The following is a 25,217-nucleotide window of genomic DNA, read 5'->3' as shown; positions in this document are numbered from 1 at the left end:
TTGAAATGTTATATCCAAGCACAAACCTACAATACCAGTGCTAATGTACAATAAAGATCATACATGTGACTGCAAATATATATAAAAATGGTGATATAGTAAAAAGAAACTGCCATATATCTGACCCCTGCTGCAGCACCTGACCTGTACCCTGATGAAGTCACGTGATTAGTGATGATACATGTGGGGAGGTGCCAGGTGAGGTTTGGGGCCGAACAAATGAGCGTGGTGCAGCTGATTGCTTGAGTCCTGAATCAGTCCAGGTTGTGGATGTACAGTATATACAAAGCAATCTTTAAAGTAGAAGTTCAGCCTAAAACTAACAAACACTTATCGTACTGGCAGCCACATTCTAAGATTAATCTAACTCTGTAAAGCAAAAATCACTATACTTACCTTTTTTGCAGACGATCCGGTCGAGTCTCAAGTGGCGGTTGCTGTGAAGACAGCCGACAACTAAATGCCTGGGAAGTGACATCACCCATAGACTTACTATAGGGCTTCTGCTGCCAGCTGCATATCCTGCACATGCCTACACAGAGAGGCCGCCATTGTCACCTCAGCGTGGGACCGGACCAGATCGGCTGAAGAAAAGGTATGTTCGTTTTAGGCTTAACTTCTAATTTAACTTGTCAAAATATCACTTTAGTGGAGTGTTAAGCCACCGGACTACCACTGAGTGGCATACCCATAACATGATGCTGCCACCACCATGTTTCTCAGTGGGGATGGTGTATTCAGGGTGATGTGCAGTGTTATTTTTCTGCCATACCACCACACGTTTTTTCTTTTAGGCCAAAAAGTAAAATTTTGGTCTCATTTTACCAGAGCACGTTCATCCACCTGTTTGCTGTGTTGCCCACATGGCTTCTCGCAAACTGCAAACAGGACTTAATTTGGCTTTCTTCTTGCCACTCTTCCATAAAGGCCAGATTTGTGGAGTGCACGATAATAGTTGTCTTGTGGACAGATTCTCCCACCTGAGCTGTGCCGCTCCTCCAGAGCTACCATGGGCCTCTTGACTGTTTCTTTGATTAATGCTCTCCTTACCCTGTCTGTCAGTTTAGGTGGATGGCCATGTCTTGATAGCTTGCAGTTGTGCCATACTTTTTCCATTTTCGGATGATGGATTAAAAAGTGTTAAAAGCTTTGGATACGTTTTTTTTTATAACCTAATCCTGCTTTAAATTTCTCAACAACGTTATCCCTGACCTGTCTGAACTTTGACTGGGCCATTCTAACACCACAGCTGTATTTATACTGAGATTAAATTACACACAGGTGGACTCTATTTACTAATTGGGTGACTTCTGAAGGCAATTGGTTCCACTAGATTTTAGTTAGGGGTATCAGAGTAAAGGGGGCTGAATACAAATGCATGCCACATTTTTTTAAAAATATTTATTTGTAAAAAAAAAAAAAATTGAAAACCATTTAACATTTTCCTTCCACTTCACAATTATGTACCACTTTGCGTTGGTCCATCACCTAAAACCCTAATAAACAAAATCTTACTTTTACGGTTGTAACATGACAAAATGTGGAAACTTTCAAGGAGTATGAATACTTTTTGCAATGCACTTTATCAGCTTTTACAAGTCATCACTCCAATATTTTTGGGGGGGAAATTCAGAAGCAGATTAACCAGTTGCCGACCGCCGCACGCCGATGTACGTCGGTACAATGGCACGGGCAGGCATAAGGACATACATGTACGTCCCTTGCCTCCCGCGGGTCGGGGGCCCGATCGGGCCCCCGCCCGGTGCCTGCGGCGGTCGGTTTTCGTCCGGGAGCGATCCGGGACGAGGGGGCGGCCATTCATTCATGGCCACCCCCTCGCGATCGCTCCCGACGAATAGAAATCCCCGGTGACATCACTTCCTCTCCTGTAATGTAAACACAGGAGAGGAAGTGATGTATTCTCTCCTCCGTGTCGGTATTTTCCGTTCCGACACGGAGGAGAGCGGATCGGTGAGTTGCACCAACACTCTACACACACAGTAGAACATGCCAGGCACACTCACACCCCCCCTTTACCCCCCGATCACCCCCCCAATTACCCCTGCCCCCCAGTCACAGTGACACCAATGTCATTTTTTTTTTTTTTTTTTTTTTTTTTTTTGCATTGGTGTCATTTGTGACTGTAATAACTGTTAGGGCAGTTAGAGTTAGCCCCCTTTAGTTCTAATGTACCCCCCTAACCCCCCCAATAAAGGTTTAACCCCGTGATCACCCCCCGTCGCCAGTGTCACTAAGGCTGGGTTCACATTGCAGCGGTTTATGAGAACGAATGTGATTCGCACCGCACTGCAGTGCAAATCACATCCGATCTCTGTGCGATTCGAGTTCAGCCATTCGCCGCACCCGCCGCACCCGCCACACCCGCCGCAAATTCGCACGGGACCCTTTTTTTGGCCCGCAGCAGAATCGGATCGCATGGGTGTTCACACCATGCGATCCGAGTTTGCAGATCGCACTGCGATATGCGAACTGATCTGGGGGTGTCAGTAACATTTCACTGACACTCCCAGCAGTTCGCATAGGGCAGTGTGAACTGCCGCCGGGAGGCATGCGATGCGGGAACCCGCCGCGGATTCGTGCGTTCCCGCATCGCTCCAGTGTGAACCCAGCCTAATAAGCGATAATTTTTCTGATCGCCGTATTAGTGTCACAGGTGACGCTAGTTAGGCAGGTAGGTATTTAGGTTCGCCGCAGCTTTTTATAGCGCCAGGGACCCCCATATACTACCGCATAAAGCCCCCTGATTGCCCCCTAGTTAACCCTTTCACCAGTGATCACCATATAACTGTTACAGGTGACGCTGGTTGGTTAGTTATTTTTTTATAGTTTCAGGGCACCCGCCATTTATTACCTAATAAAGGTTTAACCCCCTGATCACCCGGCGGGTGTCATTTGTGACTAATAACTGTTAGGGCAGTTAGGGTTAGCCCCCTTTAGTTCTAAGGTACCCCCCTAACCCCCCCAATAAAGGTTTAACCCCGTGATCACCCCCCGTCGCCAGTGTCACTAAGGCTGGGTTCACATTGCAGCGGTTTATGAGAACGGATGTGATTCGCACCGCACTGCAGTGCAAATCACATCCGATCTCTGTGCGATTCGAGTTCAGCCATTCGCCGCACCCGCCGCAAATTCGCACGGGACCCTTTTTTTGGCCCGCAGCAGAATCGGATCGCATGGGTGTTCACACCATGCGATCCGAGTTTGCAGATCGCACTGCGATATGCGAACTGATCTGGGGGTGTCAGTAACATTTCACTGACACTCCCAGCAGTTCGCATAGGGCAGTGTGAACTGCCGCCGGGAGGCATGCGATGCGGGAACCCGCCGCGCATTCGTGGCGTTCCCGCATCGCTCCAGTGTGAACCCAGCCTAATAAGCGATCGTTTTTCTGATCGCTGTATTAGTGTCACAGGTGACGCTAGTTAGGCAGGTAGGTATTTAGGTTCGCTGCAGCTTTTTATAGCGCCAGGGACCCCCATATACTACCGCATAAAGCCCCCTAATTGCCCCCTAGTTAACCCTTTCACCAGTGATCACCATATAACTGTTACAGGTGACGCTGGTTGGTTAGTTATTTTTTTTATAGTTTCAGGGCACCCGCCATTTATTACCTAGTCTCACTAGTGTACCCCTAAATTTAGGGGTGTCTACTTTCCAAAATGGGGTCATTTGGGGGGGTTTGTGCCATCTTGGCATTTTATGGCCTTCAAAACTGTAACGCCCTTAGAAAGCCTGAAGGCGGTGCTTGGTTTTCGGGGCCCCGTACGCGGCTAGGCTCCCAAAAAGTCCCACATATGTGGTATCCCCGTACTCAGGAGAAGCAGCAGAATTTATTTTGGGGTGTCATTTCACATATGCCCATGGCATGCGTGAGCAATATATCATTTAGTGACAACTTTGTGGAAAAAAAAAAAAAAAAAAAAAAGTTTGTAATTTTCCCGCAACTTGTGGCAAAATATAAAATATTCCATGGACTCAACATGCCTCTCAGCAAATAGCTTGGGGTGTCTACTTTCTAAAATGGGGTCATTTGTGGGGGTTTTGTGCCATCTTGGCATTTTATGGCCTTCAAAACTGTAATAGGTAGTGAGAAGTGAACTCAAAAATTTACGCCCTTAGAAAGCCTGAAGGCGGTGCTTGGTTTTCGGGGCCCCGTACGCGGCTAGGCTCCCAAAAAGTCCCACATATGTGGTATCCCCGTACTCAGGAGAAGCAGCAGAATTTATTTTGGGGTGTCATTTCACATATGCCCATGGCATGCATGAGCAATATATCATTTAGTGACAACTTTGTTAAAAAAAAAAAAAAAAAAAAAAAGTTTGTAATTTTCCCGCAACTTGTGGCAAAATATAAAATATTCCATGAACTCAACATGCCTCTCAGAAAATAGCTTGGGGTGTCTACTTTCTAAAATGGGGTCATTTGTGGGGGTTTTGTGCCATCTTGGCATTTTATGGCCTTCAAAACTGTAATAGGTAGTGAGAAGTGAACTCAAAAATTTACGCCCTTAGAAAGCCTGAAGGCGGTGCTTGGTTTTCGGGGCCCCGTACGCGGCTAGGCTCCCAAAAAGTCCCACATATGTGGTATCCCCGTACTCAGGAGAAGCAGCAGAATTTATTTTGGGGTGTCATTTCACATACGCCCATAGCATGTGTGAGCAATATATCATTTAGTGACAACTTTGTGTAAAAAAAAAAAAAAAATTTTTTTTTTGTCATTATTCAATCGCTTGAGGCAAAAAAATAAAATATTCAATGGGCTCAACATGCCTCTTATCAATTTCCTTAGGGGGTCTACTTTCCAAAATGGGGTCATTTGGGGGGGTTTTGTACTGCCCTGCCATTTTAGCACCTCAAGAAATGAGATAGGCAGTCGTAAACTAAAAGCTGCGTAAATTCCAGAAAACGTACCTTAGTTTGTAGATGTGACAACTTTTGCGCAAACCAATAAATATACAATTATTGACTTTTTTTTTACCAAAGACATGTGGCTGAATACATTTTGGCCTAAATGTATGACTAAAATTGAGTTTATTGGATTTTTCTAATAACAAAAAGTAGAAAATATCATTTTTTTTCAAAATTTGCGGTCTTTTTACGTTTATATCGCAAAAAATAAAAATCGCAGAGGCAATCAAATACCATCAAAAGAAAGCTCTATTTGTGGGAAGAAAAGGACGCAAATTTTGTTTGGGTACAACATTGCATGACCGCGCAATTACCAGTTAAAGCAGCGCAGTGCCAAAGTGTAAAAAGACCTCTGGTCATTTACCAGCAAAATGGTCCGGTCTGAAAGTGGTTAAAATACAACAGAGGGCATGACACACTGATGTTTTAACTAATTGCCAAACAATCATACCTTGGAGCAGACTCTTCTGTTCCTTCGTGTCCATACAATCACAACTTTATCTGGTTGCCTACAAAGATTAAGAAAAGATAAAAGCAGTTAGAAAAAACAGACAGCTACAAAGTCACCACCATTAATGGGTCGTATAAAGTGACAGCTTCAGTATAGTCGATGAAAAAAACTAAATGTAAATTATATGAAAGAGCTCTAATACGGTTAATGAATCTAAACAATTCAGCCTCCACAGTGTTCACATAACTGCTGTAGAGTTTTACACTTTACTTCATGTTCTATATATATATATATATATATATATATATATATATATATATATATAATAAAAGACACAAATGAATGCTGCTCTGTAATCATTCATAGATCAATAGATGTGTTAAAACCGCAACTGTTAGAGGCACTTTTTATTCTGTCTCTAAACGCCCCTCTGTTACCCTATTAGGCCATTAGGTGAACTAGGAAAAAAAGTTTCTAGAAAAAAATTTTTGGTCATTTTTCTTCAGCATCTTGCTAAATCTCGGGAATATCCCCATGCATTTGCTCTCACTAGACATACGCAAAGCGTTCGATACGGTATCATGGCTGTATCTACAATATATCCTACGTTACTGGGGTTTCGGTCCCCACTTTTTAAGCTGGCCTTATATACCCAGCCTCGAGCTTATGTTCAGTATGCGGGTTTCCGGTCTGAATTCTTCCCTATCCACCGGGGGACGAGGCAGGGTTGCCCCCTCTCCCCCATACTATTTGCATTAGCTATAGAGCCCTTGGCAGCGTTGATTAGAGCTGACCCAAATATTAAGGGGTTAGAAGTAGCATCTACCACCCATAAAATCTGTCTGTTTGCAGATGATGCTCTCCTATTTATAACTTCCCCCCCCACACTACCCTTCCTAATTTATGTAAAGTATTGGACAATTTTGCGGGGATATCGGGACTGGAAGTCAACCAATCAAAATCTAAAGCCCTTGATGTATCTCTGTCTGCGGGAGAGCGTGATAGGTTACGCAATAACTTTCCTTTTCAATGGTCCTCAACCTCAATTCCCTATTTAGGCATACACCTGACAGCTAATCCCTCCCATCTATTCCAACACAACTATCTACCCCTCCTGCGAAAGTTGACAAATCTTTTGGCCGCCTGGCAACCGCTCTGTGTTTCGTGGCTAGGTCGGGTCGTGGCAGTCAAAATGACGGTGCTACCTAAATTACTCTATTTATACCGTGTCCTTCCAACCCCAATACCACCCTATTATCATCGCCTTGTACAAAGCAAAATTTTCAAATACATATGGGGGCCAATCAGACCCAGAATCTCTAAGTCTACGCTCTATCGTCACAAAGCTCAGGGTGGATTGGGCGTACCAAATTTCCGCTATTACTACTATGCGGCCCAGCTAGCCCAGCTCACTCTATATCATGCCAAAACTGAAATACCGATTTCGGTTAGCCTTGAGGCCATAGATGCTCACCCTATTACTATAACCAATCTTCTATGGCTACCCTCCTCGCAAAGAGGTAAACTTACTAACCCGATAACCCAGCACTCAATTTAAGTTTGGGACACGAACCACAAACTTTTTCATCTTAAATCACAACATTTACCGTTGCTCTCTATCTTTGGACATCCCCTATTTGGCCCAGCCTACTCCGAGCCGGGCTTATTTGAGGCTTGGTCTCGGGCAGGCCTGGACCGAATTTGTGATCTTACAAGGTATGGCACGATCAAACCCTTCCCTACCCTACAAGCTCAATTCCGACTCCCCAATAAGGAATGCTTTCGATATTTACAAATTTCCCATTTTGTAAACTCGCTACCTAAATTTGATAATGTACAAGAATATGTCACCCTACGAAAAAATATGCGACTCTGACCCACATGCGCCGGGCATTATTTCTCAGTTGTATTCTCATTTCACTTCCCTGCCTGCTCCCCTCCCACCCTATACCTCAAAATGGTCTGCAGACCTTAATATAGACTACAACGATGATATATGGTCGCAAATATGGACCAATACTTGTAAAGCCTCTCAAAATGTTGTTGCCTCTGAGGCAAATTTTAAAGCCCTCATGCGGTGGTATTTGGTCCCCATTAGGATAGCTAAATTTGTCCCGGGTTATCCTGCCTCATGTTTTAGAGGCTGTGCTGATGCAGGCACTCATTTGCATATCTGGTGGACATGTCCTATTGTTCAAAGTTTCTGGACAGCTATATTCCAGATAGCATCCTTACTTCTGGGATGCCCTATACCACCCGATCCATCTCTAGCCTTACTTAATCTTACACCCCACAATTGCACTCGAAACCAATTGTCCCTATTTCTCCAACTTACAACGGCAGCAAAGCAAACAATTGCTAGGGCTTGGAAGACGCCTATACTTCCTGTAGCCGAAGTTAAAAATAGGGTCACGCAAGCAATGATTCACTGTAAAATTGAGGCGAAAATTCTAGATCGCATGCCCCGATTTCGTAAGATCTGGCAGCCATGGATCACACACTTTCTACCCCCTGGCCTAGACTCCGACCTTATAGGTATCCAAACTTCATCATATTAAAGAGACCCTCATTATACATGCCCGGGGCCCGTGCGGGCCGGTCGATCCACAGCCTTTCTCTCCTTCTCTACTTCCCTCTCTTCTCTTTTCCTTCCTTCATTTCTTTTCTTGCTCCTAGTCTAACTTCTATCGCTATCCTATTCCCCTATCGCCGAAAATTGCGGCACTCGCAGTACCTATACTCTACGCTAACGTATAGATCTTAGCCCGGGTAGTCACCTTCTTTACCTCCCCTGGTGATCCCGGATTATATGACACTTGACTGTTTAATTAGAGTATTACTCTCCTTTATGATCCGAATTGCATAAACCATTGTTCTCTTTGATGTTGTTTTATAGGGACTATGTCCCACTGTTACTGCTTACTTATTGTACACCGAATCTCTTCGCATGCTCAAAGTCTATATCGTACTGTGTAATTATTTTGTTACTTGCTAATAAAAATGTTTTGAAAGAAAATAATTTTTGTTCCCAAACTTGGGAACTACTTTTTAAAATGAAATTTTGCATAGACAATATCCATATGGACTTTGTTAAAAGTTCTCCATCAAAATATACTGCAGTTTTGTCACGAAAAAACAAAATCGTATGGTGCTGGTTTTGCTTGTAACTTTATTTATTTCTGTTAATTTTAGCAACACAAAATATCTCTCAAATGGACATTGACGCATGTGCATAACATTTGAGACAGGTATTGGTGCATTGGTATACTCAAGAGTGAATGTAGACCACGAAACATGGCAAAGTTGTAGAAAATACACTTCAACTTCGCAGATTGGCACCAACCAAAATTAAGCATACACATTGCAAATATGTCAAAACTGAGATGTTGTAGTCATCAAAAGTTTCAGTTGGCACTGTGCAATCAAAGAAAGTTTAAAAAAGCAGCACACTTTGCCACAAGTTGGTTGAAATGTATCAAAATGCAACCCCCCCCCTTAAAGTCAAAAATCATTCACATCCCTATCACTGTCATCAGAGCTATCGTCCAATGTAGCTATTTAATGTTTTTCTTGGGGAAACATTTGCACCGACATGGGCGGCACAGTGGTGTAGTGGTTAGCACTCTCACCTAGCAGTAAGAAGGGTCACTGGTTCAAATCCCAACCACGACACTACCTGCCTGGAGTTTGTATGTTCTCCCTGTGCCTGCGTGGGTTTCCTCCGGGTACTCCGGTTTCCTCCCACACTCCAAAGACATACAGGTAGGTTAATTGGCTTCTGTCCAAAATTGACCCTAGTATATGAATGGAGACCTTAGATTGTGGGCTCCTTGAGAGTAGGGACTGATGTGAGTGTGCAATGTACAGGGATAGGGACAATTGTAGACACTCACTCTGGTTGAACTGGTGTCTTTATTCAACCTTACTAACTATGAAACTATGAGACAGTCTCACATACATACAGGACCTACAGGAACATCTTCCAGTCTCACATTTCCCTTGCTTCGCAACTGCAGTGGACTACCTGCAGCACTCATTCAGGGACAGGATTTCTAGTCATTAAGGTCACTGTTAACTTCCCATCCTTGAGGTGCCATCCCTTGTCAATGAGTGATGGGACACACATTATACCTTTCAGAGAAGGTCTCATTATGGCTGCTTGGTAGCTTGCCTTTTTACAGTGTTGGTAATGGGCATCACTTGTCTGAGGCATGGATAGTTCTGGCAAAGCTGACAATGCTATGCAGAGTGCTTTGTATCTTGCATTGTTCAAATTTTTTGCAGCTGACTGGCCATACAGGTGGCACACATATTTGCAATGTAGTTCAAAGATAGACTGGGCCAGGTTAAAACGTCTACCCAGATTTGTAAATGCACTCAGGTATACCTCGTTCTCGCAAGCAACAGAAAATGCCTTTCTTTTTTTGCCATAAAAGGCGCTTGTAGAATCACAACCTTAAAGGGTATGGATCCCAATAAGTGGCAACACACACTGGTGCAAAGAGCTGATGACACATTAGCTAAGTCAATGATCCTTGTTTTGTTGCCAACCCCTGTGAAAAAATACTTAAACAATCACTAGCGCATCAGTATCGGGGCTCTTGATGACTACAGTTTGATGCTTCTGTGCAGCATATTTTGTATGGAAAAAACACCTTGGTGTCACATTTTTCATGATCACATGTCAGATCTTCAACTTCCTGAGGACGTGAAAACGAAACGTACGTCAAGGCGGTACCTAGTCACGTTCGTATACGCACAGTTCCGGACGTTTTGGTTGTCGGCTGTTTTCGGTGGAACGCATGCCGTACACAACGAGGAACTACGCATCTACCACGAAACGATTGGTTTAAGCAAGCAGCCCCAGTGCCAGGTTGGGCACCGGGAAATGTAAGCAACCATTTGGCTTTATGTTTTTAATTTTTTTTAATTAAACGGTGTTACACTATGGATATTGTTTGCTCTCCTTTTTTTATGACCTGTCTGAGTCTATGAGGAGGAAGGTTTTTTCCATAAGAGATCCATCTTATTCCATGTGAGCAGGGAATCACCTGCATAAGCTCATTTGACTATCTTTTTAAGTAAAGTAGTCAACACCATCTGGTAAGAAGACAACTATATCTTCACGGTTGGGGTGTTGTCTGTGTCCAAAATTTGGTGAAGGGACGTTTCACAATTCTGTAAAAGATTTCAGTCGTTTTTTTGGCAAATGGATATAGACGGAGTTTATCACTAAATGAATCACTTTATGGACTGTGGATATATGTTGTTCTCTAGCATCTAATTGGGACTTTATTATTTATTTTTTTGCAATTGTCTTACGTTTATTATGGTGATAGGTTGTCTACCACTCTAGTTGTTTATGATTAATAAGTTTCACACTTATTTGTAATTGATGTTTATATTTTAGCGCCCCTATTATTACCATATTTTCAGCACGGGAAGTTTTTTCTCTTGTTTCTAGGGAGCAGCTATTAGCGTTTCACTTAGTTTAGTATTGAATCACTGATTATTCATATTTTTTTTTTTCACATAGTATTTTATTAAGTGGCGCGGAGTTTATTGGCTGCTGTTTTTCAGTCGTATTTACACAGATCTTCAACTTCACTAAGAGTTTGCAACCCCTCCATTAGTCACGCAGTGAAACCTGTGTGTGTTTGTTTTTGTTTTTTAACCACCTCAATACAGTGCAGATACACCCCCTTCCTGACCAGACCAATTTTCAGCTTTCAGCGCTCTCACAGTTTGAATGACAATTACTCAGTCATCCTACACTGTATCCATATGAAACTTGCGTCCTTTTTTCCACACAAATAGAGCTTTCTTTTAGTGGTATTTAATCATTAGTGGGTTTTTTATTTTTTGTGCTATAAATAAAATAAAACGTAAATTTTGTGAAAAAAATGCCTTTTTCTTCGTTTCTGTCATACATTTTTGCTAATTAGTCATTTTTCTTCATAAATTTTGGCCAAAATGTATACTGCTACATATCTTTGGTAAAAAATAACCCACATTAGTATATATTATTTGGTCTTTGTGAAAGTTATAGAGTCTACAAACTATGGTGCCAATCACTGAAAATTGATCACTTCTGATCAGGCCTTCAGTACATCAGGTGTACCTCATTTCTTGAGACACTAACAAGTCAGGAAAGTACAAATACCCCCCAAATGACCCCTTTTTACAAAAGTAGACATCCCAAGGTATTAAGTAAGTAGCATGGTGAGTTTTTTTAAGTTGTTATTTTTTCCCACAATTCTTTGCAAAATGAAGATTTTTTTTTTATTTATTTTTTTTTTTTTTTACTAAATTGTCATATTATCAGGTTATTTCTCACACACAGCATATGCATACAACAAATTACACCCCAAAATACATTCTGCTACTCTTCCCGAGTACGGCGATACCACATGTGTAGGACTTTTACACAGCCTGGCCACATACAGAGCACTAACATTGATGTAGTACCTTCAGACGTTCTACGAGCAAAAATTACGCATCTCATTTCTCAACCACCTATTACACTTTTGAAGGCCCTGGAGTACCAGGACAATGGAATTTCCCATAAAATTACCCCATTTTGGAAAGCAAACACCCCAACGTATAATCTGTGAGGCATAATGAGTCTTTTGAACGGTTCATTTTTTTCCAGAAGTTTTTGGAATATGTGGAAAAAAATTAAAACGCATTTTTTTTACACAAAATTGTCAATTTATAAGATATTTCTAACACATAGCATGTATATAGCAAAAATTACACCCCAAAATACATTCTGCTACTCCTCCTGAGGCCACATAGAGAGGCCGAACATTGAAGTAGTACGTTCAGGCGTTCTAGAAGCATAAATGACACATCTCATTTCATTCCTACCCATCACACTTTTAAAGGTCCTGGACCACCAGGACAGTGAAATTACCCCCAAAATTACCCCATTTTGGAAAGCAAACACCCCAACGTATATTCAATGAGACATGGGCTGCAAATAGGTACTTGGGTACTCTGATGGCCTGGTAACAGGTACTCGGGTACTCTGATGGCCTGGTGACAGGTACTCGGGTACTCTGATGGCCTGGTGACAGGTACTCGGGTACTCTGATGGTCTGGTGACAGGTACTCGGGTACTCTGATGGTCTGGTGGCAGGTACTCGGGTACTCTGATGGCCTGGTGGCAGGTACTCGGGTACTCTGATGGCCTGGTGACAGGTACTCGGGTACTCTGATGGCCTGGTGACAGGTACTCGGGTACTCTGATGGCCTGGTGACAGGTACTCTGATGGTTTGGTGACTGGTATTTGGGTACTCTGAAGGGCGGTGACAGGTACTCATATGGACTGTGACAGGTACTCGGGTACTCAGATGGACTGTGACAGGTACTCTGGTACACAGATGGACTGGAACAGGTACTCGGGTACTCAGATGGGCTGTGACAGGTACTCGGTACTCTAATGGACTGTGACAGGTACTCGGGTACTCTAATGTACTGTGACAGGTACTCGGGTACTCTAATGTACTGTGACAGGTACTCGGGTACTCAGATGAACTGTGACAGGTACTCGGGTACTCAGATGAACTGTGACAGGTACTCGGGTACTCTGATGGGCTGACAGGTACTCAGATGAACTGTGACAGGTACTCGGGTACTCAGATGAACTGTGACAGGTACTCGGGTACTCAGATGAACTGTGACAGGTACTCGGGTACTCAGATGAACTGTGACAGGTACTCGGGTACTCTGATGGGCTGACAGGTACTCTGATGGGCTGTGACAGGTACTCGGGTACTCTGATGTGCTGCGACAGGTACTCAAATACTCTGATGGACTGTGACAGGTACTCTGATGGACTGTGATTGACGGGTACTATGAGGGGTGGTGACAGGTCCTCTTTATGGGGGGGGGGGGGGGCAATCAGTATGATTGGTGTACACTGTATGCGGTAACGAGATGTTACCGCAATCTCCTCCTCACACATGATTGGTGTGTGAGGAGGAGAACCCGGTAACATCCCGTTACCGCAGTTTGTTTACATTTTTGTGATCGGCTGTGAAAGGATCACAGCCGATCACGTGGGTAAACAGCCGGCCAATGGCTGTTTACCAGCGTCGGTGACGAGCAGTGTTCCCGGGGAACACGCCGCCACCGACTTGCACGCGCAGCGCGATCGCGCGCATGCGCCGTGCACGTTCGGGGTGTGACCATCTGTGATCGGGCGTGACTTCATCACGGCCGATCACGTGGTATACAGCCATAACGAATGGCTGTTCACCCCCTTCGGTGGCGAGCGGTGTCTCCGTGACATGCCACCACCGAAGAAACAGGGATGCGCGCGCTCGATCGCGTGCATTCCCTGTTTAAACGGGAGGCCGTCATATGACGGCCTCCCGCCACAATAGGTGCGCCGCCTGGCCGTCATTTGACGGCCGGCGGTCAGCAACTAGTTAAATAACATGTCATACTTACCTCCACTGTGTAATTCTTTTAACACAGTGGTCCCGATACACCTCTTCTAGTGGTCCCCCGGCAGCGCCATCAGCTCCTCCCCGCATCAGGAAACCACCTAGGATAAGAGCTCTCCTTGAGGGTCCCCATTCAGGCACGCTCCCGAATGCCAGACTTGTGTCCATGCCCCCCCCCCATGCCTGCGTCATTAGATTTGATTTCAGCAGTGGGAGCCAATGGCTGCGCTGCTATCAATCTATCCAATCAAGAGCAAAGACAACAGGCAGAGAGGTAGAGCATGTCTCCGGCCTGGGAACGGGGGGGGCTTGTCGGTGTCAGAAGTTTTTTCCCCTTAATGCACAGGATGCATTAAGGTGAAAAAAACACAAGGGTTTACAACCTTTAAATCTTTACCTACAGTTGTAAGATCAGCATCTCGCCACAAAACAGAGGGATTCTGCCAATACCTCTTTGTTTCAACTAATAGAAAAACGTTTTCCATTGTGTTGGTGTCTTCTGATCCCATCCATAAATGTTTACCTGTTGTGTACCACCACCAGCTCTATGTGACCATTCCAGATTTTTAATACTCTCTTCAGTATACTGGTCAATCACAAAGTCTATCCAGGTACAGTTGTGTTTTAGAGCAAGCTTGACTATGTACTGCAGTATTGTCTTGACTAGCTCTCCAAAAGGTACTTGGTATGGGCCGAATGGCTTGAATGACTGCCATGCCATCAAACAGAATAGCTCAATCAGCCTGGAACGTTGTCAATGAAACAGTCTCCACATTAGGTTTCCAATAGATCCAGAAGAGCTGATTGAAAGTGAACCATCAGCACTAGCTAAAGGATAGGTGGAAATTATTCTAGTCATAGCCTTTTCATCAGCATGAATCTGTGTGCTGTCAAGGTCTTTTCACTTCCTTGTGTGAGGACATTTACCTTCCATTGCCTCACATCATCTTGCTATGGCAAGCTCTTTAACCGGTTGCATACCAGCCACCGCAGTTTTACTGTGGCAGGCTGATTCCGCCAATTAAATTATGTGATCTCGCTGGGCTTGGATAGCAGGCACGTGCACACTGCCGCAAGCTCGGTGAGTTCGACCGCGTGTCCCGTGGAGAGGAGGAACTGGGAAATGCTAATGCAAACAAGCATTTCCCCATTCTGCTCTAGTGAAAGGACACAGATCACAGCTCCCTGTGATCAGTGTCATGTCACACATAGCCCACCCCCCCCCCCCAGTTAGAACACATCCCTAGGACACACTTAACCCCTGCAGCGCCCCCTCCTGGTTAACCCATTCACTGCCAGTCACATTTACACAGTAATCAATGCATTTTTAATTGCACTGATCGGTGCATGAATGTGAATGGTCCCAAAGTGTCCGATCTGTCCTCCATAATGTCACAGATCACTGCCATTACTAGTAAAAAAAAAAAATATGAATAAAAATGCCATAAATCTATCAGCTATTTTGTAGATGCTGTAACTTTTGCGCAAACCTATCAGACACTTATTGTGGACGTCAATTTTGTTTAGGAGCCACGTTGCGCAGATAAAGTTACAGTGCCGAATCGCAAAAAATGCTCTGGTCTCTGGCCAGCCAAATCCTCCAGGGCTAAAGTGGTTAATGTTGTGACAATATCCAGCGATATACTGCAATAGTATGTAAACTATTGGAGGGGATGATAAGGGACTATAGACAAGATTTTAGTAATGAGAATGGTATCATTAGCAGTAATCGGCATGGATTCATGAAGAATCATTCTTGCCAAACCACTCTGCTTACCTTCTATGAGGAGACGAGTTGCCATATAGATAAAGGAAGGCCCGTAGATGTGGTGTATCTGGATTTTGCAAAAGCATTTGACACAGTTCCCCATAAACGTTTACTGTACAAAATAAGGTCCGTTGGCATGGGCCATAGGGTGAGTACATGGATTGAGAACTGGCTACAAGGACTAGTTCAGAGGGTGGTGATAACTGTGGAGTACTCAGAATGGTCAGGGATGGGTAGTGGGGTCCCCCAGGGTTCTGTGCTGGGACCAATCCTATTTAATTTGTTCATAAACTACCTGGAGAATGGGATAAAAAAATATCTATTTGCAGACAATACTAAGCTAAGCAGGGCAATAACTTCTCCACAGGACGTGGAAACCTTGCAAAAAGATCTGAACAAATGAATGGGGTGGGCAACTACATGGAAAATGAGGTTCAATGTAGAAAAATGCAAAATCATGCATTTGGATGACAAAAATATGAATGCAATCTATACACTGTGGGGGGAATCAAGGATGGAAAAGGACCTTGGGGTCCTAGTCCTAATAGATGATAGCAGCAGCTTGGCATTGCATGCCATTACTGAGCCTAACAAAGCAAACAGAATATTGGCATGCATTAAAAAGGGGATCAACTCCAGTTGTATGTTTGCTCAATGGCCTAGTCACAAGCAATCAATGCAAATCTATGGACACTTTGACGATGGACAGTCCACTGGCCTTTAGCACTGAAGTCACTATGGCAAAATGGATGTGTGAGGGGCAAATGTACCATTTCCATCCAGTATGCAGATAAATACCTAGCATTATTTACACAATTGTACACAAAAAAACATAGCATCATCAAGCGCACTGTTGACAGGTGAAGCTGCCAGTCCAATTATTGTGGTGTTCTCACAAACAGAATTGGTATCTGTACCATGTCAATATATGAACTCCAAAAGGCAAATGTTGGGTTTTCTGCACTTCTTTTCACAACGGCTACATATTTGGAACACATTTTGTCAAATTTATAAGTTGCACACAACATCTTTTCTGTCCTGGAATGCACATTTTGATCTAATTTATGATATCCATACATTCATCTCTCTCCTCTGGTGGCAAAGAATCTAAGGAGGTGAGAAGTCTGATGCATTGCAGACTCTCATACAGAAGTTTGTGTGCCCTCATGCTGTGGTTGTAGTGATGATCATTGATAGATCCTGAGGCAATAACTTCAGACTCAATGAGTCTGTCTTGCAGTCCTGAATCTCCAAACCCTTTTCCTAGAATGCCCAGATAGGACATGCATGTATGAAATTTACCTAGTCTAATTACTACAGGGCTGTGCATTGTCAGCTTTGCCAGAACTATCCATGCCTCCAACAAGTGACACCCTTTACCAACAATGTAAAAGGGAAAACCACCAAGAAAGCATGAGACATTTTCTGAAAGGTATAATTTGTGCCCCGTCACCCATTGGCAATGGATGGCACCTCAACGGAAGGGAGGTGGAGTGGGAATCCTTCTAGCCCCATGCAGCACCCATTGGGTACTTCACCCACCTCCTGCTCTGACACGCTCCTCTTTTAAAGCACATTGCATTAGTCTATTCTCTCCCATTTCTCTAAGAAATGCTGTAATCTACCAGCCCCCTGGACCAATATCAGCCTTCCTTGATGACTTTTCTGCCTGGCTACCCAACTTTGTCTCTTCTGAAATCCCCACAATTATTTTCGGTGACTTCAACATCCCTGAGGCAAAAAATAAAGTTTTGGACAGCCACATTCCGGAATATAGACTTAATAAAGCCCAACAGATACAAGCCACAGCTATGACTAAGCACTGGTAAGTGTGAAACGCGTCAGTTTGTTTGTCCCATTTCTTGCTGTGGCTTGTATCTGTTGGATTTTTTACAAATAAAGGCTATATTCCGGAATGTGGCTGTCCAGAACGTCCTTTTTGCCTCATGTTGCTATATGCTGGTGTTCCAGTTTTGAAGAGAGTTCTATATGCACATTTCCACCTGGAGTGGTGATCCCCTTCCCTTTTCCTAGACTTCAACATCCCTGTTAACATTAACACTACTATTACTTCTAAACTTCTCAGTCTAACCTCCATCTACTGACCTGATGCAATGGATACAAGCCCCTACTCAATCCAACGGCAACACCATTGACCTTGTCTTTTCCTATCTGTGCACTCCGTGCAACCTTTCCAACAATCCTCTCCCACTCTTTTATCACCACCTTATTAGTTTTGCTCTCTCCCTGTCTTCCACCTCATCTCCCTCCAACTGCCTAACAGTTAGCCCTTGTACACATGGTCGGAGATTCCGACAACGAAATCCGTCAGATTTTGGCCGAAACTTGTGTTGCATACACACGGTCGGACAAAGTTGTCAGAAAATCCAATCGTACGTAACGTGATGACGTTATTTCGTTATGATGGGACTATGTTCAGGCTAGTAGCCAATAGCTTTGGTCTAGGAATTTGATCTGAGCATGTGTGGCACTTTGTCCGATCTGAAATCTCTACACACAATCGGACAAAGTCCAATCAGATCATGTTGTCGGAAAGTTTAATAGCCCAGCTCTAAAACGTTGTCAGTCGGAAAATCCGACGGAAACAGTCCGCTGGAGCCCACACACAGTCGGATTATCCGACAACACGGTCCAATCTGAGATTTTCCGTCGGAATGTCCGACCGTGTGTACAAGGGCTTACACGTAAAAACCTTTGCCACCTCAACCCTTATCCAGTCTGCTACTGATCACCTCTATGACAAAATCTCACCCCGTCCTGCCCCAACCTAGCCACTTTCATCTACAATAGCTCACTGTCTTCCTCCCTAGACAAGCTTGCCCCCCTCACTACATGCAGAATTAGTCCCTGACTGCTACAACCCTGGCAAACACAGCACCAGAAGTCTCTGAAAACATAGCCGCAGTCTTGAGTGTCTGTGGCATAAGACTAAATTCCAGGAAGACTTCACCCAATATAAATCTGTCCTCCTAAAATACTATTCCTGCCTCCACACTGCTAAACAGACCTACTTTATCACACTCATTAACACCTTCTCATCCAGTCCACGTCATCTCTTTTCTACCATCAACACTTTAATCTTTCTTCCACTGCCTCCACTCTCTAACTCACTCATTGCCCAGGAGATCGCCAATCACTTCAAAAATAAGATTGCTACAATTCATGAGGAGATCTCCAATGCACAGAAACTTCCCCCACGCAACACAGAGGCCACTCGGTGTACATCTTTGTGCATGTATGCGTTCCTTGATCATCCGATTGAGGTTGAATACTGCTGTGCAAAATGTAAGCACATTGTTTCCCTGGAAGCCAAGGTTCTGAATGTAGGGAAGCAACTGTCAGCACTGAGAAGTCCCTTCAAACTAAAGGAGAGCCAGGAATGTACATGGCAGGGGCCAGCACAGAGACAGGTGGAGACAAAGTGGTGCAGGCACTAGGAAAGAGTAGATGGGTGACAGTCAGGAAGGGTATATGCGGAAGTGCTAGAGAGGCCGATCCATGGCTGGAGTATCCCAATAAGTATGCTTCATTTAGTGACATTGATGAGACCAGTCAGAAACCAGCATTGCTGGAGCTGAGGGACTCTCCTAGCTGCCGGGGGAAGAACTCCTCCAGTGAGAGTGGGGGAGAAGTGAAGGGAAAGAAATTCTGGTGGTAGGGGACTCGGTTCTTAGGACAGAGAGGGCAATCTGTAATAAAGACCTGAATCACCAAACTGTATGTTGTCTACCGGGTGTTCGGGTTTGGCACCTCTCGAATCTGGTGGACAGATTACTGGGAGAGGCTGGAGAAGACCCAGCTGTCATGGTGCACGCTGGCACCAATGACAGAGGCAGATGGAGTGTCCTAAAGAACAATTTTTAGGGACTTGGGAACTAAACTGAGGAAAGGGACCTCCAAGGTAGTATTCTCAGCAATACTAGCGGTACATTGAGCCACATCAGAAAGGCAGTGGGAGATTATGGAAGTAAACAAGTGGCTAAGGAGCTGGTGTAGTAAGGAGGGGCTTGGGTTTCTGGAGGACTGGGACAACTTCTGTCGATAACCAGTACTATAGAAGGGATGGACTGCACCTAAATGAGGAAGGTGCAAATCAGCTGGGAATGAAGATGGGCAAATAGTTAGAGGGGTTTTTAAACTAGGCGATGTGGGTGAGGGTCCAGAAGTAGAGATAGTCAGCATGAAACATATTCCAGAGGGTAGTATTGGGGGCACTAGTGGTAGGTTGACCAAAGCACATAAACCCAAGGCAAGTATAGTAACAAGTCCTAGTTGCAATCTCGGAACACCCAATAAGAGAATACTATGTGTCTAAACTTTGTGGCATGTTCACCAATGCCAGAAGCCTGGCGGACAAAATGGGTAAACTAGAGATACTGTTGTACAAGGAGGATTTGGATTTTGTGGGAATTTCAGAGACCTGGTTCAACATCTTTCATGATTGGCTGGCAACCATCCAAGGGTATATATACCCTTTATCGCAAGGATAGAGGGTAAAAAAGAATATCAAGAATAATGTACAAGTGAATGTGAGGGTTGACATCACTAAGGAAGCTAGGGAGGAGGTGGAATCCTGATGGGTAGAGCTCCAAAGGGATGAAGCTAAGGGGAAAATATTACTGGGAGTATGCTATAGGCCCCTTAAACTGAGGGAGGAAGGGGAGACATATCTACTATCACAATTTGGATTAGCAGCAAGGATGGGAAGTGTTATCATAATGGGGGATTTTAATTATCCAGACATAGACTGGGCAGAGGGAACCACACCTTCATCTAAGGCTCACCAGTTCCTAAATGTCTTGCAGGGCAAATTTATGGGTCAGATGGTAGACACACCAACTAGAAATAAAGTGTTACTGGATCTACTGATTACCAGCAATACAGACCTGATCACGGATGTTGAATATGGGGAAATTTAGGTAATAGCGATCACAAGTCAATTGGCTTCAGTATAAATCGCACAAATATGAAACATAAGGGGAATACAAAGACACTGAATTTCGAAAGAGCCAACTTCCCTAAACGACAAACCTTGCTAGAAGGCATGATTTGTGGGATAAAATCTTACCCAATGCATCCCATTGGGTAATAAATTTAAAAGAGCGAACAAAAGTCCTAGATGGCTTAACTCCAATGTAAAAATGCATATAAAAGCAAAGGAGAAGGCCTTCAAAAAATACAAGGTTTACCACCCAGACCCCTCCCACCAGGGCACCTGCCATACACCATGATAGCCAGGCTATTCAATTATAAGGACAAATAAATTGTGCTCTGCCAGGCAAGAGAACAACATAATGTTCAATTTAATGGGGCCCGCATCTCATTTTATCCTAATTACTCAGCAGAGATACAGATGCGCAGAGTTAGATTCACTTATGTTAAAAAAAGGCTGCAATGGCTCCGCAACACATGTGCCATGCTGTTTCTGGGGAAACTCCGGATCAGAAGTCCAGTCTCACTTTTTTGAGGTGGCAGCTGAAGCGTCCTTGTGGCTGGATGCCAATGAACATATCCTCCGACAAGCGGGAAGAGGAGCAGCAGAGGGGGACTGACATCCCTGAGATTCTGGATACGCACACAGATGCACATCCTAAGGTGCCTAGGGTACACAAGATGCCTTATCCTATATTACACATAAATGAGTACTGTTTCTTCGCTTTCATGGAACATTAGAGGAGTTCAGAGTTACTATGGTTACCACTATTCTTAAGAAATATTCCCCACTATTTACGCGCTGCAGGAGAATCCCCTTGTGCTGGAAACTGTTTCATGCCTGGTTTTCTCCTGGATAGGCTGTGCATACTATTCTACCCATACCTCTTATTCCAGGGGAGTGAGTGTGATGGTACATCGTGCGCTGGATTTTCAAATGTTAGACAAATTGATAGATGAAGGGCGTTATGTGATATTATATAAACAGTATTTAACCTCTAATAAAATAGTGGAGTAAATAATGGTGCTAAACAAACTTGTGAACAAACAAGCATGTGAATTAAATAATAAACACTTGGAATAAAATGTGCATAGTTACATAGTTAGTAAGGTTGAATAAAGACACCAGTCCATCCAGTTCAACCTGCGTGACTGTCTACAATTGTCCCTATCCCTGTACATTGCACACTCACATCGGTCCCTACCCTCAAGGAGCCCACAATCCAGGGTCCCCATTCATATATTAGGGCCAATTTGGGACAGAAGCCAATTAACCTACCTGCTTGTCTTTGGAGTGTGGGAGGAAACCGGAGTACCCGGAGGAAGCCCACGCAGGCACAGGGAGAACATGCAAACTCCAGGCAGGTAGTATCGTGGTTGGGATTCAAACCAGCGACCCTTTTTACTGCTAGGTGAGAGTGCTAACCACTACACCACTGTGCCACCCTACAAGTGGTATATAAGTGGTATATAAGTGTTATCAACACATGATGGTGATAGCTAGTAAGCAAAAAATATATCTGTATATATAATAACTAAGTAAATCAGCAAATACACTTCACAACACCCTGTCACACGTGTGAAAGTGTTCCATTCTCTATTAGGCTTGTATTGGCAAAAAAAGTTTGTAAAGAAATCCAATGAATGGTGTAAATTCAAAATAATTTGTCTGTTGTGCTAGTGATCTTCCACCACACCCCAGTGCTTGTCCTTCCACTCCCCTTAAAGAATCGCACTCACCAGCTGCATTTGCCCCCCACTTTCGTGTTTGGCTCAACTCGCCTTAACCCACTCATATATATGGGTTTAAATAAAATCTCCAGACTCCAACCAAGTATGACAAGATTCATTTTTTCCAAAGTTGTTTGCTCCACATGCAAATAAAAGTGTGCTCCAATAGTGTGATATAGCATCAAAACTTGATCTATAGCAGTTGCGGTGGACCCAGGATGTGCGGTAGCTGTATAGCAATCTCACCCACTCCTCATCCCCATACAGCTACCGCACATCCTGGATCTGCCGCAGCTGCTATAGATCAAGTTACCAGTACATGGATTTCTGTGTTGGGACAACCTTTGGTGTGTTTTGAATTTGGCACATGTGAGAGACCATGGGGACATCTGCTCTGGAAATGCCCCAAGAGTTTCAGACCACCTACAGACCCAAAATCATGTATACTTGGGATATTGGATGACGTTCCCATGGAGGACAATTTTAAACAGGCCATAACCAGGGCCCTGTTTCAGGTTCGCAAGCTGATCCTTAGACACTGGAAGGAGGTTGAGCCCCCAACATTGAAGGAATGGATTGCCCAAAAGGGCGACTAAGTTTGGAGAAATATATATTTAGACATAGAGGTCGTTTGGGAAAGTTTTATAAACTGTGGGCACTACTGTTGGATACCCCCAGCCTCTCCCCAGTTGATCTTGTCAGACTATTGAGGTAAAAGGTGGGAAAGTGAGCGATTACACTAAGAGGGTGGAAATCGCACAACATTTACCGTATACATATCAGAATATAGTGCGGACATACGAATGAGCAGGTTCCTCAGAAGAAATACCTGAAGTGTATAATATGAGATGGTATTGGATGCTAAGAGTAATGTATGAATATACCTCTTGCATTGGTAATTGAAATGTATGATTCTGTGCTGTAAATGCGAGCTGTAAAGTTTTTCTATTTGTTTTGTTTTTTTGATTTACAAAAAAATAAAAAATACAAGGTTGAGGGATCATTATCAGCATTCAGACATTATAAAGAATGCAACAAGAAATGTAAGGGTGCAATAAGGACGGCTAAGATAGAACATGAAAGATACATAGCGGAGGAGAGCAAAAAAAAGCCCCAGACAAGATTTAAGTATGTAAACAGTAAAAAATGGAGGACAGACCATATTGGCCCCATAAAGAATGAGGAAGGACATTTGGTTACAAAGTATGGGGAGATGGCAAAAGTATTAAATTTATTCATCTCCTCAGTCTTCACATGGGAATCGGGGGGGGGGGGGGGGGCCTCAGTAACCAAAACAGTGTTTTATCCTCATGACACATCACAGGAAGCACCTCCATGGTTAACCGAGGACCAAATTAAAATTAGACTTGAGGAAACTTAACAGTAATAAATCACCGGGACCAGATGGCTTGCACCCAAGGGTACTTGGGGAAGTCAGTCACATAATTGCCAGACCATTGTTCCTAATTTTTACTGACTGGAATGGTACCAGCTGATTAGAGAAAAGCCAATGTAGCACCAATATTTAAAAGAGGCCCAAAATACATCCGTGGGAATTACAGACCAGTTAGCCTATCAACAATACTATATACAAGATTTTAGTAATGACAACGGTATCATTAGCAGTAATCAGCATGGATTCATGAAGAATCGTTCTTGCCAAACCAATCTATTAAACTTCTATGAGGAGGCGAGTTGCCATCTAGATAAAGGTAGGCCCGTAGACGTGGTGTATCTGGATTTTGTAAAAGCATTTGGCACAGTTCCCCATAAACTTTTACTGTAAAAATGAAAGTCCGTTGGCAGGGACCATAGGGTGAGTATATTGGATTGAAAACTGGCTACAAGGTCGAGTTCAGAGGTGGTGATAAATGGGGAGTACTGGGAATGGTCAGGGGTGGGTAGTGGGGTCCCCCAGGGTTCTGTGCTGGGACCAATTCTGTTTAATTTGTTCATAAATGACCTGGAGGATGGGGTAAACAGTTAAATCTCTGTATTTGCGAACAATACTATGCTAAGGGGGGCAATAACTTCTCCGCAGGATATGGAAACCTTGCAAAAAGATCTGAACAAATGGGGTGGGCAACTAAATGGCAAATGAGGTTCAATGTAGAAAAAATGTAAAATAAATAATGCATTTGGGTTGCAAAAATATGCAATCTATACACTGGGGGGAAACCCTCTGGGATGGAAAAGGACCTGGGGGTCCTAGTAGATGACAAGCTCAGCAATGGCATGCAATGCCAAGCTGCTGCTAACAAAGCAAACAGAATATTGGCATGCATTAAAAGGGATTAATTCCCGAGATAAAACAATAATTCTCCCTCTCTAAAAGACTCTGGTCCGGCCGCACTTGGAGTATACTGTCCTTTTCTGGGCACCAGTCCTCAGGAAGGATGTACTGGAAATGGAGCAACTACAAAGAAGGGCAACAAAGCTAATAAAGGGTCTGGAGGATATTAGTTATAAGGAAAGGTTGCAAGCACTGAACTTATTCTCTCCTGGAGAAGAGACGCTTGAGAGAGGATATGATTTCAATCTAAAAATACCATACTGGTGACTCCACAATAGGGATAACGCTTTTTGGCGGAAATTAGTCTAACAAAACACTTGGCCACTCGTTAAAATTAGAAGAAAAGAGGTTTAACCTTAAACTACATAGAGGGTTCTTTGCTGTAAGAGCGGCAAGGATGTGGAATTCCCTTCCACAGGCAGTGGTCTCAGTGTGTGTGGGGGGGGGGCACTGATAGTTTCAAGAAACTATTAGATAAGCACCTGAACGACCACAAAATACATTATATATCCCTGTAATACTGACATATAATCACACACATAGGTTGGACTTGATAGACTTGTGTCTTTTTTCAACCTCACCTACTATGTAACCCCATGTCCACAGATACAACCATTACTTCCCTCATTCAACCCTGCT

At 43.7% G+C, this 25,217-nt stretch overlaps 1 protein-coding gene across 7 annotated transcripts in view; it reads right to left on the bottom strand.

Annotated features, from left to right (window-relative positions):
- Positions 1-25,217, bottom strand: part of EHBP1L1 (EH domain binding protein 1 like 1) — a 1,032,390-nt gene that overhangs the window by 775,105 nt on the left and 232,068 nt on the right. For 6 of the 7 annotated variants that reach the window (XM_077456944.1, XM_077456900.1, XM_077456917.1 and 3 more), the window contains exon 2: positions 5,380-5,437. The exons of the other annotated variant lie outside the window; for it this stretch is intronic. In XM_077456944.1, the coding sequence (XP_077313070.1) occupies positions 5,380-5,437 (58 nt within the window). The remainder of the gene's footprint in view (positions 1-5,379; positions 5,438-25,217) is intronic. 7 annotated transcript variants of the gene reach the window in all.

The sequence above is a fragment of the Lithobates pipiens genome, unplaced genomic scaffold (genome assembly GCF_037356315.1).
Source record: "Lithobates pipiens isolate NorthernLeopardFrog02 unplaced genomic scaffold, aLitPip1_a1.2 Scaffold_10, whole genome shotgun sequence".
NCBI classification, from domain to species: Eukaryota; Metazoa; Chordata; class Amphibia; order Anura; family Ranidae; genus Lithobates; species Lithobates pipiens.
Note: the sequence above shows the minus strand (reverse complement) of the source record. Positions and strands in the feature narration are given on the sequence as shown.